Source organism: Marmota marmota, unplaced genomic scaffold, assembly GCF_001458135.2.
Source record: "Marmota marmota marmota unplaced genomic scaffold, marMar, whole genome shotgun sequence".
NCBI lineage: Eukaryota > Metazoa > Chordata > Mammalia > Rodentia > Sciuridae > Marmota > Marmota marmota.
The window spans coordinates 13851383-13871754 of NW_026000037.1; the positions used below are offsets into that span (position 1 = coordinate 13851383).

General features: G+C 37.2%; 1 protein-coding gene across 1 annotated transcript in view; it reads right to left on the reverse strand.

Moving 5' to 3' along the window:
• Window positions 1-410: 410 nt before the first annotated feature.
• The window catches only part of Slc7a11 (solute carrier family 7 member 11), a 72003-nt gene continuing 52041 nt past the window's right edge, over window positions 411-20372 (reverse strand). Inside the window, exons 7-12 of the mRNA XM_015479040.2 lie at window positions 19585-19708; window positions 17620-17723; window positions 16764-16860; window positions 15163-15312; window positions 13806-13983; window positions 411-8188 (exon numbers count right to left, since the gene is read on the reverse strand). Of these exons, the coding sequence (XP_015334526.1) occupies window positions 8121-8188; window positions 13806-13983; window positions 15163-15312; window positions 16764-16860; window positions 17620-17723; window positions 19585-19708 (721 nt within the window). The 3' untranslated portion in view covers window positions 411-8120. The remainder of the gene's footprint in view (window positions 8189-13805; window positions 13984-15162; window positions 15313-16763; window positions 16861-17619; window positions 17724-19584; window positions 19709-20372) is intronic.

A 20372-nucleotide genomic window follows, 5' to 3' on the forward strand; every position in this document is an offset into this window, starting at 1 on the left:
AGGTACAGCCCAAGGACAAACTCATGTGGCCATGAGGAAGAAGAGTGCTTACAGGAGACTGCATCTGCCACCACGTTCAGTTTTCAGTACAGAAATATGGTGTTAAGAAAGGTGCTTCACCAGGGCTGGGGATATAGATCAGTGGATAGAGTGCTTGCCTTGCATGCACAAGGCCCTGGGTTCAATCTCAACTACCATAAAAAACGCTTCAACAAATTCACAGAATAAGTGATAAATAATCCTAATCATTAAAGGCCAAGGCCTTCAATTAAAAGGAATATGCACCATTAAATAAGAAAGCAAGCTTGGCTGGGGATGTGGCTCAGTGGAACAGAACTTGCCTATCATGCACAAGGCCCTGGGTTCAATCCCTAATATTGAAGAAAAAGAAAGAAAGTGAAGCACAACAATTATTATTAAACTATCAAATTTTATTAAATGTTCACTTAAAATATTTTCAAGTAAAAATATGTACAAAAACAGATATAAAAGTTTGGAGCAGCTAGAAGTGTAACAGCTATACATACACATAAATACAAATTAAATTCGATGCAAATTGAGTGACATCATATTGCACTAAAATTTATTCCATATGAAAGTACATGCATCAAGAGTTTCCATCAGATGAAAGCACACTTACTTCATAGCGTCTTACCACTTACACAAATAGCCCATAAACACCATCTGGCAGCGTGATTGCTGCACCAGAACCTTCCCCAGAGGGAAGTCATTTAGCAGTAGAAAAATCTATTTTATTTCACATATCACATGTTGGAACAGGCATCAGTGCCAAGGAACCCTAAGAAAGAAACAATGCAATCCATAAATCAAACTCCCTTTGCACCATTTATATTTTCAGAGTTTAATATTTTAGTCCTCCAAATATGGTTGGACTATAGATGCAGAAAAGCAATTTTGCTCTTTAAGAATTTATTAATGAACACAAGATATTGTGAAAAATTTGTACAAAATATATACCATCACCTTTACCAGTTTCCATTATCAGAAGCCAGAGTGAAGTAACTCAGCCAGAGATGAGGACCACTAAAAATATTGAAGATCATTCTTCAATATTTTGGATCTTTCTGATCCTGTACTTCAGATCACTAGGCCATCATGCTCCCCCAATTTGGGACTGATACAAAGTCACACAAAAGCATTCCAGCTAGGCAGGAGGATCACAAGTTCAAAGCCAACCTCAGCAACTTGATATGAAACCCCATCTCAAAAGTTTTAAAAATTTTAAAAATGGGCTGGGGATGTGGCTCAGTGGTTAAGTCACCCTGGATACAATGCCTAGTATGAAAAAAAAAAAAAAAAAAAATGAAAAAGAAAGCATTCTAAGCAATCCAGATCCAATTTAGGGATTTAGGGATTTACTGGTCTGTAAATTATAACTTAAGCACAGCAAAAAAGAGATGGTTTCCAACATAATCCTCAAGAGTAGATTCAATTGATGCAAATCATTGATGCTTGCCATAAAATATAAATGGTGTTTAAATGCATTTACATACAATACCTAATAATAATTCTAATCATTAAAGACTTAATAATACATTAGCATGGACATACCAGCACACATATGAATTTTTCTACCCTGTAATAAATGAAAAAAGTTACTGTGTACTAGGTCAAATTTTTAGACATACCTCTACAAAAGAACCCAATTTAAGTAAATACAGATATACGTACAATAAGACATGAAAGACTCATCATGAAATAAATTTAGAATTAGTAACTAAAAACCATCTCTACCAGTGCATCCCTACCTTGTAATCCACAATATGACAAGTAAGAATCAAGTTCTTTGACATGTAGTCAAATTCTTGACAGAAAAGTAAGACAATTAAGCTCACCAAGCATTCAGTGCAAGAGGTCATTTGTCTCGGCTTTTCTGGCATGTGCTTATGAAACCACAGGTAGCCAACAGTCAGCATCAGTAAAACACAACAAGGTGTCCATCCATCTGCTTTGCACAGGGCGAACACACATCTGATCCTGACATTTGCAAAGTTCCCAAATATTGAGAAGTACTACTGAAGACTCCTCACTATTGTGCTACAATCCACCCACAGAGACAGATTTGCCGCCAATGTCTGTGTTCATTTTGAACACATTGCTAAAACAAAGTACATCCTGATATTGTTACCGATTTTGATATTGATATTTTGATACTGATATTGTTACCTGATATTGTTACCTTTTTTTAAAAGAAGAACCCAGTTTTTAAAACATAAGTATTAAAAGCTTAATTCCAAGCTAGGAGTGGCAACGCATGCCTGCTAATCCCAGTGGCTTGGGAGACTGAGGCAAGAAGATCTGGAGTTCAGAGCCAGCCTCAGCAAGGTGAGATGCTAAGCAACTCAGTGAGACCAGTCTCAAAATAAAATATAAAATAGGGCTGGGGATGTGGCTCAGTGGTTGAGTGCCCCTGAGTACGATCCCTGGTACCCATCCACTAAAAAAAATTTAGTTCCAGATTGATAGCAGCAGTAATAACATCACAAGGAAAAACTACTAGATAACAAATTTCTCTAAGGAGAAGATCAGATTGTTTAAAATTGTTGGAGGTTTCTGGTAAGCTTGTGCAATAACCATAACTATATGTGTGTGTGTGCATACATGTATGTGTGTGTGTGTGTGTGTATATATATACACACACACACACACATATATATATACATATAAAATGCTTTTTTGCTTTCAGAGTAATAAAAAGTGCTATGGGGTAGTGTTTGCAATAATTAATATACATAGTTGTTTATGTAGACCATTTCTAGTAAATTATAAACATACATTCATTTGAAACCATGTAGTTATTTCTCCAAAGTATTTTTCTACTTTAATATCATATTTTCATATTATATTAGTCAGCAAGTAGAAATTTAGAATGGAGAAGTTCCATGGAAAAAAAAATTAATTCAGAAATCTTTGAAATAAGACATCTGGATTCTAGGAACAGAGAACCACAGTGCATCGTCCTCTGACTGGCTCTACTTGAACATGCCCTAATCAGGTTCATTAGTAGGAATGTGTGGTCTAACTTCACAATGCGTGTTAAAGTAAAGCCACTCACTACCCAATTATACAGCTGCAACATCCAAAGACCTCACACACTTTTCCACAAGATGCTGTGCAAAATTCCCTGTTGCAAAAGGTGCTCAAAATAGAGTCATTACTGCAAAGGAGATAACTGCGCATTAGTCTTTGTTTTCATTTCCCCTCTGGCTTTCAGTGTGGCCTTTAGAGGCCTCAACAAGAGGTAACCAGGACTTAGCAAGTAGGTCTTCTAACCAATAAATTATTTCACTTGAAAATCATACTTTAAAAAAACTCAGTAGTGTATAGGTTGAGGGGAAAAACAGTATGCTCACTTTCAAATCACTGCAGCCATCTGTATGGCTCTCAGATGCCTAATGCTCCAGTTTCTGGAGAGAATCGTTATCTATAAAACTGTATAGGCAGTTATTGATGCTATAAATGTACCCTTGATCCACACAGGCTGAAATACGCACATGGAACAGAGAGCTATTTGGAGACTGGAACCATCCTCACTGTTTTAAGTCAGTGGTTAACTAAGAAGAAGGGAAAATACTCCCAGGAAAGTCAATGTAAGTGGCAAATTCACTAATTATCTAGATTCACTAAGAAAATCTAGATAATTGTGTAAATGCAAATTAAGACTCACTTCCTAGTTTGAGGGCTTAATGTTAAAAAAAAAAACCAACAAAGGAATCATTAATTTATTCAAATAAGACGGAGAAATGGTTCTCAAAGGTCAAGTTAATGTTGCTATGAGCTTGTAAGGAAGGACAATATCTCACAACATGAAGAAAATGGGTGAACTTTCTGAGACCAAGATGTACCCTTTTGTGAATCTGTATTTGATCTAAAAATAGATAAAACACTTATTTTCAGATACCAATTAATTTGAAAATGCAATAAAAGGGAGAAAGGATTATCTTCAAAAACTGACTGCTGGATTACATTTTTTAAATACAGTAATAATAAACTACAGCCTACTTAGAGGTCACACTTTTAGACACTCCAGATATTAAAATAGATTTTTAAAATACTGTTTATGGGGAAATTAAGCTAAAATACATATATAGGCAATAATTCCTTTACATATAAATAATGTAAATGGAAGCTATGGAAATAATTCATTATCTACTCTAATTAATATGCACAATGAGCTTCTTGCCAGCTACATAATGCCATGATTTAATTCCTGACTTGGAATGGTTAGAAAAATAAAATGCATCTCTGTAAACATTATCAGCACCAAAATACTGCATATCATGTAGAGTAAAAATGAAGCAAGATTATATTCAAGTAAACTCAAATTTCTTGAGTCATTTGTATTCAAATCTCAAATTTCTCTATTCCTTTCCAAATGAAGAAAAAGACCTATGATTAAACCCACATTTGCTGTTTTTCTCTCATTTACCACTGACACATAAAATATGATAAAGGTGAAGCTATTTCCTTAAATAGTGCATATCTTATGAGAAAGCTACACACTTCAATTAATGTATAAGTTGAATATTTAAAAATATATCCTATTAATGTCCCATGCTTATTTCTATGGGGAAAATAAAGGACATTCTTTTACATTACTCACAGAAATAGATGCAGATTTTGTGTGGGGCTAGAAGCAAATGTACTTTTGCTGGTCTTCTTTAAGAAAGTTTATACAAAATTCTTAATACAAACTTAGGTCCAGGATCTTGGAAGTGGCCTGTCTATGTGAAAAGTGCTGCAACTTATGTTTCATTAGCTTCTCAGGATATTGGTTTATGCATAGCAATTCATTTTTAATATTCTCCAATTATGTTACATAATATGTTGCATAACATCAAAATAGTTACCTCTAATCAGAAACTACTCTTCATTTCCTGATACGCTGACCTTCAATTCTCTATCTTTTCTTAACTTATACCTGAATTGTAAGAGACCAACATTAACAAAGGTCAGAACTGATATCTTTCATCACCTTACATTCATCTGCCAATTGAGATAAAATAATGAATTTCTTGAAGACTCATCACAGTTCATGAAGTATTCTGTTATTATAATTATACTCCTGTTAACCATCTGTTGATGTATCAAACAGCAATTGGGGAAACAATTCCACCAGATAAATAAGACAATCTGGAAGCGTTTCAATGTACATATTTTAGTGTTAAGAGAAAGTGTCCTCCATTGCTAATGTAACCTAATATCTGACTTCAGCAGGGCTGAAGGAGCATCAGTGTAAGTGCACGGAGTGGATGCACACTCATTAGTTTTATGTTTTGAAATGGAGCCAGCCATCTTTTCTAGGATAGATCAGTAATCTCCTAAAGAAAGACAAGAACACAGTCTACTTCCGGTCAACCACATCATGATCTGTAATAGTCTAGTTTTCTTCATTTGATCAAAGTAAAAATCAATCTAACATTTTAAAATAATAGGGTCAAAATAGCTCTATGAGAAAAATATTTACTGCTAATATTCTTAATCATGAAAAGAAAATCATTCCTAATTTTAGTTATGTTTTAGCTTTGGAAGTCTTAACTATATCTTCTTAAATCATAATTAAATATTTGAGAATTTATGTGCTAAAAAAAGAATATTTGAAAATAGCACATTGGTTATTTTAAACTGTATTGGGTATTGGCCACTTTTCTGTAATAATAAACTCATGGTGTTATAGAAATGTTTGACTATGCACAAGTATAACACATGCATAGCCCATACACACGTACGTGCATATACATATACATCAATCTAAAGATATGAGAAACACTTTTACTTTGCATAAAAATATGCACATACAAGTGTGCAGAGTTTTTGAACTAGAATCTGTTTTACATGATGCTGTGTTGAATATAAATTATAAATGCTCATTCCTTGATTAAAGAAACCCTGTTTTTCCTGATATTTCCTAAAAATAAAGTAAAATATGGCCTAATCGCCATCGCTTTTTTTAAAAATTAATGGCTGACTTTTTGTCTAGTTAAAATTGGTACTCTAATGGCTTTAGAAACTAGGCAATAGACAAAACATTGTGGAAAGTAAGGGAAAGAATTATGAATATATATACTAACTAGACTCTACAATGATATATTTAAAGAGATATCAGAACCAAAATGAACGAATAAATAAAAACATGAGACAAATCGGCTACTGGTGAGATAAGCACATTAACTTCAGGAACAACCAAATCCTACCTAAAACTCTCCAAGAGATGTAGCTATATTTTTTACTGGGCTAGAAAAATCTCAAGAAGAATCTGCTATTTAGATCTTATGGGTCTAGACAGTGTAAAAATTAGTATATAAAAGAATTTTTTACTGTAATAATATATAGTTGGCAGAGATGTGGGCAAATGAACAATTTATATTGGAAAAAGGGACTACAAATCAAAATTTGAAAACCCTATGCAAAGAATAAATGAAAGAAACTGATAGGAATTTTCTTAGTAACCTAAATACTAGGTTTAGCTAAAATAAACATCAATCTTGGGTATATATTAAATGTGATAAGAGTAAAAATTAAAATTAATGAATTGGAATTACTCCACATTTTAAATCATCATTTCTACTTTGAATAATTATCTATGAAATCTGTCTGGTCTTAATGATTTTAATCAGTATAATTCTTTGAAAATTTCTTATTTTCAAACAGACAAAAATTAAGGGATGAAACATACTCTGGCCATGACTGACCATTTAATCTTAGATATGTATAAATAATAGCTTAAATTTTTCATAATTACATTACTCTCATTTGAAAATTCCACAATATTTTCTAATTCTGACATAACACCACCTGTATGAAGACACACACTCATGCAGTTTCTCCTTCTTTCAATAAACTTATTATCAGTTATCTCATTTGCAGATAGAATGATTAAGGTAAGGAAACTACTGACAAATCCTAGATCCAGAAGTGAAATTTTTTTAGAAACATCAGTTGTGAATCTTATTTAGCAGTGACATTTCTTCCTATATTTTTATGTAAATACAATCCTTTTCCTAATTGATCTGGACAGTTCTACCCACAGAAATAGTTTAATAAAGGATAAAATACATACAGGAAATGCACAAACTATTAAAATTCATCACCATGTTAAAATAGCCATGAACTAAAAAAAATTTTCAAAATTACTAACATTGCATCGAGATGCAATTACAGAGATGGACCTAATGTTTTGAATATTTTCTTTATTGGTGATTTCTCTCATGCTGATATTCTAATTTGAAGACTTAAGAATGTATATATTTAGATATGTTAATCAATGGGTAAATTATTAGAAAAACAGGAGTCTACTCTTAATTTGTTACCAAAATGGACACAACATCTTGATCAAATGAACTGACATGAAAACCGAATGGCACATTAACTGTGGACCTTCCTCACAATGAGTGAAAAGATATCTAACATAATAAATTCTCAAGGGTTTTTATTCAAACACAATTCTTGGATTTGCCTCAGAAACAACAGCTCTTAGAAGCTGTTCTTTAATATGTTCAAGAAAATTTGTACATTCCCCCTCATCTTTTGTTCAAGTGCTCTGGGTATATAATCCAAGAAAGGATGAGTGATATCCAAGTTGATATCTAAGGGAAGCAATGCAATGCCAATATACAATTTCTGTCCTCTTTGCCACAACAATAACATATATTCTTTTTACTCAGAACAATAGAAAACGTCTTCACAGTATAGTCATCTACAGTATGTAAAACCATGTTTACAAAACCCCTATGTACAGAAAACATCTCAGTCATCAATGTAAAAGTTCTCAGTCATGATACATACGTTATAGAGAATGACCACTATATTAATTGTCTATTCCTTTAGTCTTTTTCCCTAATCCCTACAAGTAGCTAGCTTTCAGAGACTCAAGAATTATGTGAACTCATGATGCAATTTGCATATTAGTTTTCTACAACTACATAGAGTTTTAACTAAATTTCTCAGAAATCAGTTTTAATACATGAGCTATGAATAAAAACAAATGATTCCTTTAGTCCATCACCAAAGTTGCAATACTCCAGATTTTCAGGAAATGAATTAGAGATCCATATTGCATCTCTCCCTTGGGAAGAGTGTCAGGATTTCACTGCATTAGTTCATAATTTGCGACAATCTTCTTCTGGTACAACTTCCAGTATTATCTGTAATGTTCTGGTTATTCTATCTGCAAATAAATGAAAAAGAAAAATTAAAAATGCATAAAAATCAGAAATGCATAAAAAGAGCAAAACATGAATTATTTGGGGATGAATACTGAAAACACACAACCACCTATTTCATACAGTACTTTCAAGAATTACTTACTTCATTAGAATCCTATCATGCTCAATTAATTTACTTGTCACTTCTGTAACTCCCCATGATGGCTTCTCAGCAAGAATACATTAATATTTTGTATTCAAATAAGGACTTTTATTCATGAACCAGGCAACTGCAAATATTTTGAGACAACAGGACCAAGATACAAATGAATGTTCAAGAATATACTACATTATTCAGTTTAAAATTGGTTTGTTTTTTCTGTACCTATGAGATCACAGCCAGAAGAATCAGAATACAATTTCCATTCTCTAACTTGTATGTATTACTGAACAAATCACCTTATCTCCCAGGGCCTCATTTATCTCATAAGCCTAGGGAGAGACTTGGACTAAGTCAATGATTCTCAAGGTGTGGTCCCTGGACCAGCAGCATGAGCATCACCAAGGAAAACGAAATACATTTTTTGGAGCTCAATTGTACACCGATTGAATTGGAAACTGAAGGAGGGGCTCATTAGTAATTCTGTAGACACTACAATGTAAGAGCCTCTGGGATAGAAGATTTCTAAGGTCATTTCATCTCGACAGTCCTAGAACTCTGTGACTCTGGCTTCAGGGACATTCTTGTTTGCCTCTTTATCATTGATCCCTATGGAACCTCTTCAAGTTTCTACTAATCCTGGACCAGGCTAGAGTTTATCCTCTTGATGGTTTCAGACCCAGATCATCTCTCATCCAGACACACTCAGAAACACAGTCTTTCTCTTCATTTATGACTCGTCAGCTATAAGAACCCATGCAAGCAATAATTAACACTACAAATGGCATTTTTTTCATCCTTTGTTTAGTAAGCATGTTCCCCAATGTTGTGTTCCTCAGCACACTGAAATGTAGTCTACATTAACTACAAAGAGTTTGGCACAGTGCTGGCAAATATTAAACTCTATGCCAAAGTTTCTCAGAATATATTTTGTCACAGCCCACTCTTCAGTTGAGAGCATAAGGGAACACTCCAGAACAATTAAACCCCATATTTACAGAAAAGAGAAATGGTACAATTATCCTATCAAAATAGACTTTTGTGGGGAAAGTAAATATGCAGCAATAGTGAGGGAGATTTGACTTTTGTAGGCAGACAGGGGACTAGAGCTATCTAATCAAAAACAAAAACAACAAATATAAGAGTCTCTATGATCTCTTCTTGGGATCTCAAGATTAGAATAATTTTCATCATTCAGCAGATGATTGATCTTGGCCTTGACTGAAGATGGCCACCAACTTTGCTCTTCTAGGTGACTTACAGCAGTGGGGCCAGACAAGGGTGTTCAAGGGAGCCAAGTAAGCCTCTTGAGAAACTTCCCCAGGAAGGTGGGAACACATGGCTTCCTACAGCCATGTCTACATCCACGCTCAAATGAGGTTGGTGGCTTTAGGTGAATCAACCCACGTTACTACTTGCATCCTGAGTTTTCAGTAATTGCAATGGAAAAGGTCTAATAGCAACTATAGTATTTCTAGCTTTACCTTTCCGGTTCAGGTGTTATAAATAAACTGTAACAACTGACCTTGCAAAATCAACCCTACCTGGCACCAGCATGGGAGCTATCGCCAAAGGTGGGTAAGTTTGTAAAGTAATGCAAAGCCAACCTGCCCTGGAAGTTATGTTAACAATAATAGCATTAAAAAAAAGGGGGGGCTTCCAAACCTTTTTCACATTCATGATCTCATTTTGTCTCTCTGATGAAGATCTAAGAAATGTAGGCAATCTTCATCAATTGAAAATGTTAGGCTGCAGTCCACCTGAAAAGTCTGCACATGCATTAACCAGCTTCAGGGGTGTTATAAAAGAAGCTGTCTTAACACACCATGGGCAGCATATGCTTTTAGGATTCCAGAGTCACAAAATCACAGTCCACAAAGATGGATTACAGTCCTTCTGTAATCTAGTGTTGCCCAGAATGATTTTTTATAATCAAAGATTTTGATTATGTAATGCTACCCTCCATATCTCTCCCTGAGCAAGAGGGACCAGCTTCCATTCACCCCATTTGCTCTCTCCTGTGACAGGGTTTGGCTGATAGATACAGGTAGCCAAGTAAAACAGCTCCTGCAGGCCCTGGCCTCATTCTCTGGGTCTTGCTACCTCTGTGCTTTTGCATATGTTAGTGGGGTATCTGCCCCTTTTCCCTTGTGTGAGAGGCTCAGATATCTATAAATAAGTAAATAATGTAAACAACCAACCAGGAGAATTAAGCACTCTGTTACAGATGGCAGGAGAAAAGCTTTCTGTCTCTATCCCCTTAAGAGCGTGTTTTCTTCTCACCCTGGAAATGTTATCATACAAAAAGTGGTTCAATACTGGCATCCTGTGGCCAGAGAAATTCATAAGATCTCTGAAAATCTCAGGTTCTGGGGTTCTGAATATTCCCCAGCTGTCAGTACCAAGCAGCTTTTCACTGTTTTCTGAAGGTTGTTTAGTTACCTCTCATTTTCAGGGGAAGAGTCCAGGAAAGATGTGCTTTGATAGACTTTCATTCTCGCAGGCTAATGGTCTCATGTATATTAGGACTAAAAAAAGATAGCAAAAAAGCTGAAGAATTTTGCCAAAACAAAAGCACTAAACAAACTGGTCTAAACAAAGGCTCTATTGGCCTCCAAGTTCAAGCGGCATTTCTAAGAAAAAGTCCACTTTGGGGGCAAGGATCGGCTGGCAGTTTAGGACTCTAGTATGTCTCTATGTATTTTGTTTTGGCCAAAGGCTAAGAAAATACTTGCGGTTGCAGCAATAAATATTATGAATTTTCTTTATTTTTACTACAAGAATTCTGCCTATGAGAAAAATCAAACAAAATTACAGAGGATTGTTGCTTTTTGCTACTCTCTTTCGAGGCAGCTATAAAGATAAAGAGTTACCATGATCACGATTTAAAGGCAGAATGGCCACGCTCCCTGGTAAGACTTTAATGGCATTTTTGAAAACCAAATACCCATTCTGGGACTACTCTATTGCTGCTAGTTTCACAAATGGCTAACACTGAATTCAGCGGCCTTGGAGATGTTCAAAACATCATTAGAGACAGAAAAATAGGAGGGGGGAAAACCCTCCAAACTGCATGAACAGGGAAAGACAGCAAAGAATGAAACATAAAAATTGTTTTTTGGTGTGAACTGATAAAGAAATAGTACAGGACACACATGTTAGTTAGCAAGAGGAAAGAGCTGTTAGAATTAGATACCAAATACCAATTTGAAACTAATCAAAAAAAAAGGAGGGATTCAACGCCCCACTAAGTGGGACAAGACAAGGAATTTGCTTTCATGAGCTCTTTCTCATTGTAGCTCCACTCCAGGGCCGGGGGTCGTTCTTCCTAAAGGTTCCTGGCTCTCTGTGGAGATCAGGCATTTTAACTGTCTTGTAGACACAGAGCTCACAGTGATGGGCACCAATCTGTCCTACATGTTACTAACTAGTCAAATGATCCCAATGGTGAATAGTGTTTAACAAGATGTTTTCCCCTTCTAAATAGGTTCTATAGTTAGTGTCTACAACAGAGAAAAGCCTAACTAAAATTCTTCTACAGAGAAGGAGAATGACTTAATAAAAAACAAAGATTAAATATGGGGTAAAGAAAGTGGTGTACCTGCCCGGTGCAGTGGTGAATGCCTATAATCCCAGCAGCTCAGGAAGCTGAGACAAGAGGATTTTGAGTTCAAAGCCAGCCTCAGCAAAAGCAAGACGCTAAGCAACTCAGTGAGACCCTGTCTCTAAATAAAATACAAAATGGGGCTGGGGATGTGACTCAGCGGCCAAAGGCCCTGAGTTCAAACCCTGGTACCCGTGCCCCCACCCCTGCCCCCAAAAACAATGTACATGAGTTAGACTTTAAAAAATGAACTTGCATTGTAACACCTCTTTAGGAACAGTGTTGCCATCTAGAAGCTAAAATACAAGTAGAAATAGTGGTATAGGGTCTAAAGATACCAACTTGAAACTAATCAAAAGTTGTAGTAAAACTCTGCTCCTAATGACTGGCTTCTAAATGAGTTTGTTGAACACAATGGAAATTCAACATAGACATTAAGGGTTTTTTTTTCTTTCTGTTTTGTTTTCTAGTGGACACATTATCAATTAACAATTTTAATGGAAATCTCCCTGTACTTTTAAGTGGGATTTTAAAAAATTGATTATGATAAACTTAGTAAGTTAAAACAAAGAACTACAAAATATAGGGGATGATGTACTCTAAATTCACTAAATTCACCACCAAGGATATAAGTGCCCCTCTGTCTGTATTTTATACCTCCCAGATGCCATCTTTCTCTTCTACCAGGTATCTAATTTATAAAGAACAAGAGTATGGAACCTGGAAGTCTAGCAGATGTGGATTCAAATCCTAGCTCTGTACGTAAAATCTGTACCCTTAAAATAAACTTTCCATCTCCCTGAGCCCTGGTTTCCTGGTCAGGGAGAGAATAACACCATCCAGGTTATGAGGACTTGTATGGGGACTGATGGAGATGTTCAAGTAGGGGAAAAGCTGTTCAGAGCTCCTGCCACAGGAGCTTGCCACAGAGCACTGAGCTCTTAGGCACCTATCTCCCCTCTGCTCTACTATATTTTCTTCACCCCAACCGTAGCAGGTCACCAGGTTCTCCTGGGTTTTCCTCCATAATATCCTTCCCTGTCTCCCCAGCTGATACAGCCTGTGATTCAAACTCTCCTTGATTCTCATCATTATTACTGCAGAAACCACCAACCGTGATTTCTCTATCTTTAGCTTCAGCTCTTTCTAATGCATCCTCGCAGCACCCCGGATGATTTTTCTAAAGTCCAGAACTCCCTGGGTTTGAATCCCAGCTCTCCTCCTTCATATATGTCTGACTTGGAATGAGTGGTGTGAATTCTCCCATGCTGTCTGTAAATCACATCTATAAAATGGGGATGATCATTTTTCCCACCTCATAAGACGGGTGTTGGATTAAATGTCATACATGTGCAGACTCATGGCAACCACAGAATAAATGTAACTGTTATTCTGCCCTTTGTTTTTGCTGTCATTATGATCCTCCGTGACTCACATTCCCACCAAGGTAGTGCCATGATCACGATACTGAATGCACTCCCAGGCTTCTGACTAACTCCCCAGCAACCCTCATGTCACTGGTCGAGTTATATGTTATGATATAGAAATACTAAGCTGCATTCAACCCAGAAGAAAAATAAAGAGGTTATTAAGGGATTCAAAAGAGCAATTAGGTCGTTTACAGAACTGATGATAAAATTTTATCTGAAAAAGCCAGTCTTCTAAGAAATGATAAGAGCGGCCCAAACTAAATACCCTGAAAGGATGCAATGGCTGTGCCCTAAATGTCCTTCCTGCTTTCTTTTCTCTCGGTCCCAATTAAAGTACATTAACTCAGTCCAACTAGCAATCCTGTCACTTATTTTTTTATATATTTTTAAGATGTGCATGGTTGTCTGCATAACCTACGTGGGTTTCCTACAACAGGGTCTCTTACCTGACATTCTTCTAAACCACCTGGGTTTCTTATCCCATATGATAAAGAGGTAATACGCAGGCACCCCAGTCAGAGTGATGAGGAAGCCGATTCCAGTACTGAATGGGTCCGAATAGAGGGAAAGCGCAACCATGAAGAGGCACGTGAAGGAGAAGAGGGCCGGGATGAAGAGCGGCACCTGGAACACAGCACAGAAAAGGTCACTTCAGACGTGGAGCAAGAGTCAGGAGGCAGGGTCAGAATGCACAGGTCTGTCACGTGATCCGCTTCCATCATGTGACCAGGGGTCCCGCACCAGCCTACTGGGTAGCAAAATCTTTCATGCAGTGCAGCGAATGTGCTACACAGACCCCCTGAAACCCAAATGAAAGGGTTCTTAAACCCTTAGATGAGACAAAAATCTAAGAACAAAAAAGGGTGTTTCACTAGAGATGACCTATTTGAATTATTTCATGAATTAAGCACCATTATGACTTACGTTTTGATTTTAAAAGATTGGTTCTTTGATGAGTATAATCAGAATCCACTCTAATGTGGCATCGAGAGGGCTGGCAGCTAGTTCCATGTTAAAGCCTTTCAGTGCATATTGATTTTCTGTTGAGATGCACAACAAGAACGAATGGGAATAAAACAGGCCGACTCCTATTCAACCGCTAATAAAGATGCTGCCAGCGTTAGGCCGTGAATATAATTAGAAGCAAACTCTGACACCATGACTGACAACATTATCTGTGCTACTTCTTAAAAGCAAATAGTGAGGTTGGATCAACTCATGAAGGCTCAAGGATGGAAATGACAAGCCTATTCTTCCGCCTTCCTAAAAAGCAATCAGTCGTTCTACTGGGTGATGATAAATGCACAGATCTTCTCTTTCTCTGTGTATTTTATGTTTCTTTTCCTTTTTATTCTGGGCAACGTAACACGTTATGACATATAAATGCTAAAAATGCCTAGTGTATGAAGCTGCCTCCTGAGAGTTTTCGTTGATAAGGTTATAAGCCCCACGCCTTCGCAGCAAAGCTATCTACAACTAACTAGCATGAAGACAGAAGTTTTGAACACATCAGGTCACCGGACCCATTCATGAAAAATCAACTTAACAAAAATCCAGGAATGTTCTCTCTTTTCAAAACCAAGACGTACAAAGTTCAGAACGTCACATAGAAAAAAATTGACAAATTACTTTTTTTTCCCATATAAAATAAATCCATTCTGAAGGTGCTCCCTGCAAGAGTTAAACATTTTATTCCACAGGACACTGCCCCCGCCCAACCTCCCCATCATCTAGTGATGGCAAAGGGAGGACTAGGTATTAGGAGAAAGATTTATGTAAACCCATCAAGATTGCTGAGGTTACCTTGAAAGGACGGTGCATATCTGGGCGTTTGTATCGAAGATAAATCAGTCCCGCAACTACCAGCCCGATAAAAAGCCACCTGGCAAAACTGAGGAAATTCAAAAGACTGTAGAGGTCTCCAGAGAAGAGCATTATCATTGTCAAAGGGTGCTGGGGGGACAAAGGAGAAAAGCCAAGCTTGGTGAATTAAATGAGAACATAAATGATAACAAACTGCATATTATTATTATTATTATTATCATCATCATCATCTTTGGCAAATCATTATCTATACTGATAAACTATCATCATGATCAAAAGAACCTCTTTTCTATATTCTACTCTTATCATCCCCTTTATACCAGGAACATTAAGAAGAGAGTGCCATTATCACTGCCCCTAATTCAAGTGGAATTTTATACAGAGCTTTGTTTTGATCTTTGTTCCCTTTACATTTGAGAGAAATGGATGTGTTTTCAAAGAGTAGGAGACAGGCTATGATGTCATTCAAAATTTAAAAACTAAGAAATTGAGATGATTAGCAAATAGCCAATAATAAATATGAAATTTGCGCCCCATTGGAAAATTCAAAGAAAAGCTTTCTGCGAATCCTCTCTGAAACACAGCCGCTGCTAGGTGGATCTGCTGTCTCCTGAATGCAAAATGTTGACCTTTTCTTCCTCCACGTTTACTGTCCCCGTGTGCTTGCCATGTGTGACCCTCAAGACCGCGGGAAAGAATGGAGCGCACAGAACAGCATAGCAAGTCTCTGTGGCTGCACCCGCCAAGGACAACATGACTGATAGCAGAGGCTTAAACCCAAAGCCCTCTTCACAGAATAATACATTCCGTTCCCACAAGTGACATTAACTTCCAGACTGCGCACAGAGAGTGTGCGTACTTTAAAGAGAAATTTCAAGGAAACATTCTGAAACAAATTAAATGCATGGGGGAAAAAATGTTCAATGCATTCTATGGTACTCCTGACAGCAGATTCCAGTTGAGAAAAATGTTACAAAAATCATAGGTAAAAACGACTATAACATTGCCAATGGGTGTTTGAGGACTTTTACACCTTTTACAGTCTTTTGTATCACACATTTCACAAACACTTTTCTCTGCATAGAGAATTCTACATCTTAAATTTAAGTTTGGGGGCTCTTCTTTTTTGCAGGATTGCTCTCAAATTTCTCACTTTTAATCAGAGAATCATTGCACAACAGGGTTTCATCAATGCTTTGAATAATTTTGTGTACATTTCATACCATGATGAGACATCTGTTTATTTTTGGACAGTGGTTTTTAGCCGTCCTTTTAGTAAGTGTTTGAAACTTTATATCCCTTTCTTTGAGGTTCTCTGTCAATGAGAGGAGACAGACTAATTGTTTTCCTTAGACCGTACAAATTTCTACAGAGGTGAAATACAAGCCATGTGGGTAATGCTAATGCATCAAATACACATAGGAAACACTGAGTAAAGAGGTTTGGAAAATCTCTTGCCTTCCAGACTCTGCCTGATACACAATAGAGCCAATTTAGCACTAGCTAAAGTCTGTTTGAATTCCTCTCCGCTAACCTGTTTTTCGACGTTCTAGCTAGATATATGTGTTAATATGCATTACCAAAACAATAACAGCTGGCAGAGGAGTGTGCTTGCGGACATGAATCATGGAGAGGATTTCTGGAAGGTGACCCTCTCGAGATGCAACATAGAATAACCTGATGGGAGAAAAATGCAGGTGAGTTTGACTGTACAATTGATCAGTTCAAATGGAAAATCCAGAAATCCCAGAGAAAACGTCTATCTTTCTCCTACACAAGGGGTTGACACTCCTTGACCAGTTACTTAAGTTTCACTTTACAGATAAGAATGAGAACATCCTAGGAAATCTGCATTCAATTTTGACCAAATCTGCCAACATGGTATATTGTTTTTAGAGGAGAAACCTAGCAGTGCCTGACTTGGCACAGCTCTCCCTACAGGTAAACAATGGAAGGTGAATGTAGTTCCAGATTCCAACCCAACACACTCTCCAGCGCGTGCACACGTGCACATATACCATCCAATTTTTACCTGATCGGGTTTTAATCTTATCACAAGGAAACAAAAGGGGATTTCACTTCAAACAAAACGAAAGGGATACAATGGTGGGCTGGTGATATTTCTGGTGTCTCTTACTTTACTTTTATTCCTGGCACAAGATTTTATCACCAGAAATAAAATGCAGTTGTTAGGCTCTGCAGACAGACTATAAAAAATGCCACATGTCCGTCTTCAGAGCAGGCTTGCGTGGTCAACCAGCGCCCTCTAATGGGCAGAATAAAACGTGCTGTGCAGATGGCACCAACTGCAAACTTGCCTGTCCCTTTAAAAACAACTGGTTTGGAGGCAGGGTTGCTTTTCTTTTCAAAGTTATCCTTATCACATCCAATCTCAAAAGCAGACATGTGTTTCTGGAAATATGTGAACTCGCTCACCTGGAGACAGCAAACACACCCCCATTCATAGAGCCGAAGCAGGAGAGGGCAACGAAGATGGGAACTGCTAATGAGAAATTTCCCAGGAGCCGCTCAGAAAAGGTCTGGTGAAAAGAGAGAACGGAGGCAAATTAATGCTTTTTCAGAAAGTGGAATAAAATGAAACAATTTAGGCCAAACTTGCTCTATGACTTTCTATTAGCCTAGCGATACGTGTGTGTTTTATAATCCTTCTTTTTTGGTGAGGGTCAGACTCAGCCCGTAGACAATGATCAGAAGCAGGTCCCCTGGTGTCGCATGTTGCAAAACCAGGAGCAAAGGTCCAAACAAGTACCTTCTCTCTACCTTCCAAGAGCAGTGATCCATTGACTGACTCTTTATCAACCATGATGTATATCAGCTCTGACGCTGATAAGTGGAAAAAGCTCAATTCAGAAGCTCTCTACTTTGAGGGACAGAAATCCTTTTGCACAGTTCCTTCTCTCTAGACTGGAAAGCCACTTTTTTACAGTGAAGGGCAGATACACATTGAGAAATTTTATGGATGTCTGTTTTACATACAAATCCCATGGCTAGGGGATAAGTAAAACAATCAATGGCTTGGCCATTTACTTTAAGTATATGAGCCAGTCTGAACAATCTTTTTCCTAGAAAATTCATAGTAGCTGAACCTGTTTATGGAGCCACTTCCTCCCCTTCGGGTAGGTATCTGCCACTTCCTTCTGTGGTTTCCTCTAAAAAGTTGAGAACAAAAATACAAGTCTGACAAGCCACAGAAAGTATACAAGATAAAATTCTCAAGTTTCTTTGTATGAAGCACTGCAAATTTTCATGAAAGATGCATCCCCCCCACCCCACCCCCCCAAAAAAAAGATGTTGTTTTCTTTAGTTGTCCTTGATGCGGCCAGCGCTATGTAATTAAGGGGCCACATTATGTCCCCCAAATAAGTGCTGCCCTTGGTCTGGAAGGAGGAGATGACTGACCCAAGATCAATAAGCTTTGTATATTTGTTTGTCTGATAGGTGCAGCAGTGGAAAAAGTCTTTTGCACACAGTGAACTCACACATAGGTTCACACAAAATGAGATAATTTATTCCCTGTGGATGTTGCTGATATGAGGTAATACTGACTATTTTTAAAGGAACTGACATTCAGGGATGGAAAGTTAATTTTTCAACCTTCATTGTTAGGAGGTCATGAGTGGATGCTCTCTTACAAGCTAAATTGTTATGCAAAATTAAAGTATGTGTCACAGAATAAAAGTGCTATAACATGATCTTCGGGGCCAAAATCTGGTCCTGGTGTCAAATAAATTTCAGAAAACGTAAAATTATGTGTATCCACTTCTTAGGGAGTTAGAATGCACATTAGCATCTTTAATATTCGGAAGAGTACTATAGCAACAACATCTGTTTAACTTTTAATCACCTCATATTTCCCAAATTTATTAATATCCCAAGACTAGTATTCAAAGGATAGACCACAACAAACAAATATGCATATGCATGGTCCACCTGAACATTCTTAAGTGATACTTTGGGGAAAGGATTTTAAATCAGCATTTGGGAAGTTCACAAACAGGAAAGAGTACAGAATGAATGCAATTTGCATACCAAAAATAAAAAGCATTCATTTAGATTCAGTAACTCTCCACTTATTCTTAAAGGATCATTGGAAGAATCATACCTTCCACTCAAAAAGCCCTGACAGGTTTTCAAGCAGGCATACGTGGAAATGTTTTATAAGAAATTAAATATAAAAAAGAAATCATATAGGATTGTAGCCGTATCAGTTAAATGGAATATGCTAAGATATGCTCTAAATTTTTAAAATATTCATTATCATTCAGGTCGAGAAAAGATTACCGAATTTCAAAACACTTCCTCCAGCAGGGAACTACTATAAAATTGCATCAACTCATTAACCTAAATTCGAATTGTCATTTTTTTTCAACTTGGACTTACCACTGCCACTGCATTGGAAAGCAACAGTTCATCAGCGCTAATGGTGGTAAAGTAGGCCACATTGGTTAGCACGTAGCCAACAGTGACGATGACCATGGATATACATATAGCAAGGGGGATGGTTCTGAAATGCACAAAGGAATCACTCATCAGTTATCTATTGTTAGTCATCTCTACCACCAAAGAAGGCAACAGACTAGTTCAGATAAAGAATATAATGGTAGCTGTGATAATTACAAGCTCTGTTGGGGTATTATAAACATTTCATCAGGATCAAGTACCACATATTCCTTTGTAATTTAATAAGGTCCATGGGGGCAGATTTCTGTCTCATCTACTGCTATGCCCCTGGAACCTGTGGATCTGTTTTGTTCTTTCACTTCATAAAGGTGACAGCCGTGTTTCTTGAACTTGAGCATGCACCAGAATCACCTGGAAGGCTTGTTAAACCTGAGGCCCCCCACCCCACCGTTTCTAATTGGATAGGATTAGCATTTTTGCAAGTTGCTGGAAGAGTCCAATGCCACTGACCTGGGGAACACACCTTGAGGACCACTGTGCTATATACCTTTCTAATACAGATGCACTGATAGCCTTTCTAAAACATCCTCAAAAACACATTTCACATGGAGCAGTTTCCCTTTCAGTGGCTTCTCCTGTTAACAAATAAGTGCAGACTTTTGGAAACAGGAGAGTGGGATGTATCTACCTTTCTAAATGATGGCAATAATAATTTTGTATGTAACACAAGAAGCATAGAAGTGTTCATGATAATGACTTTGCACTGC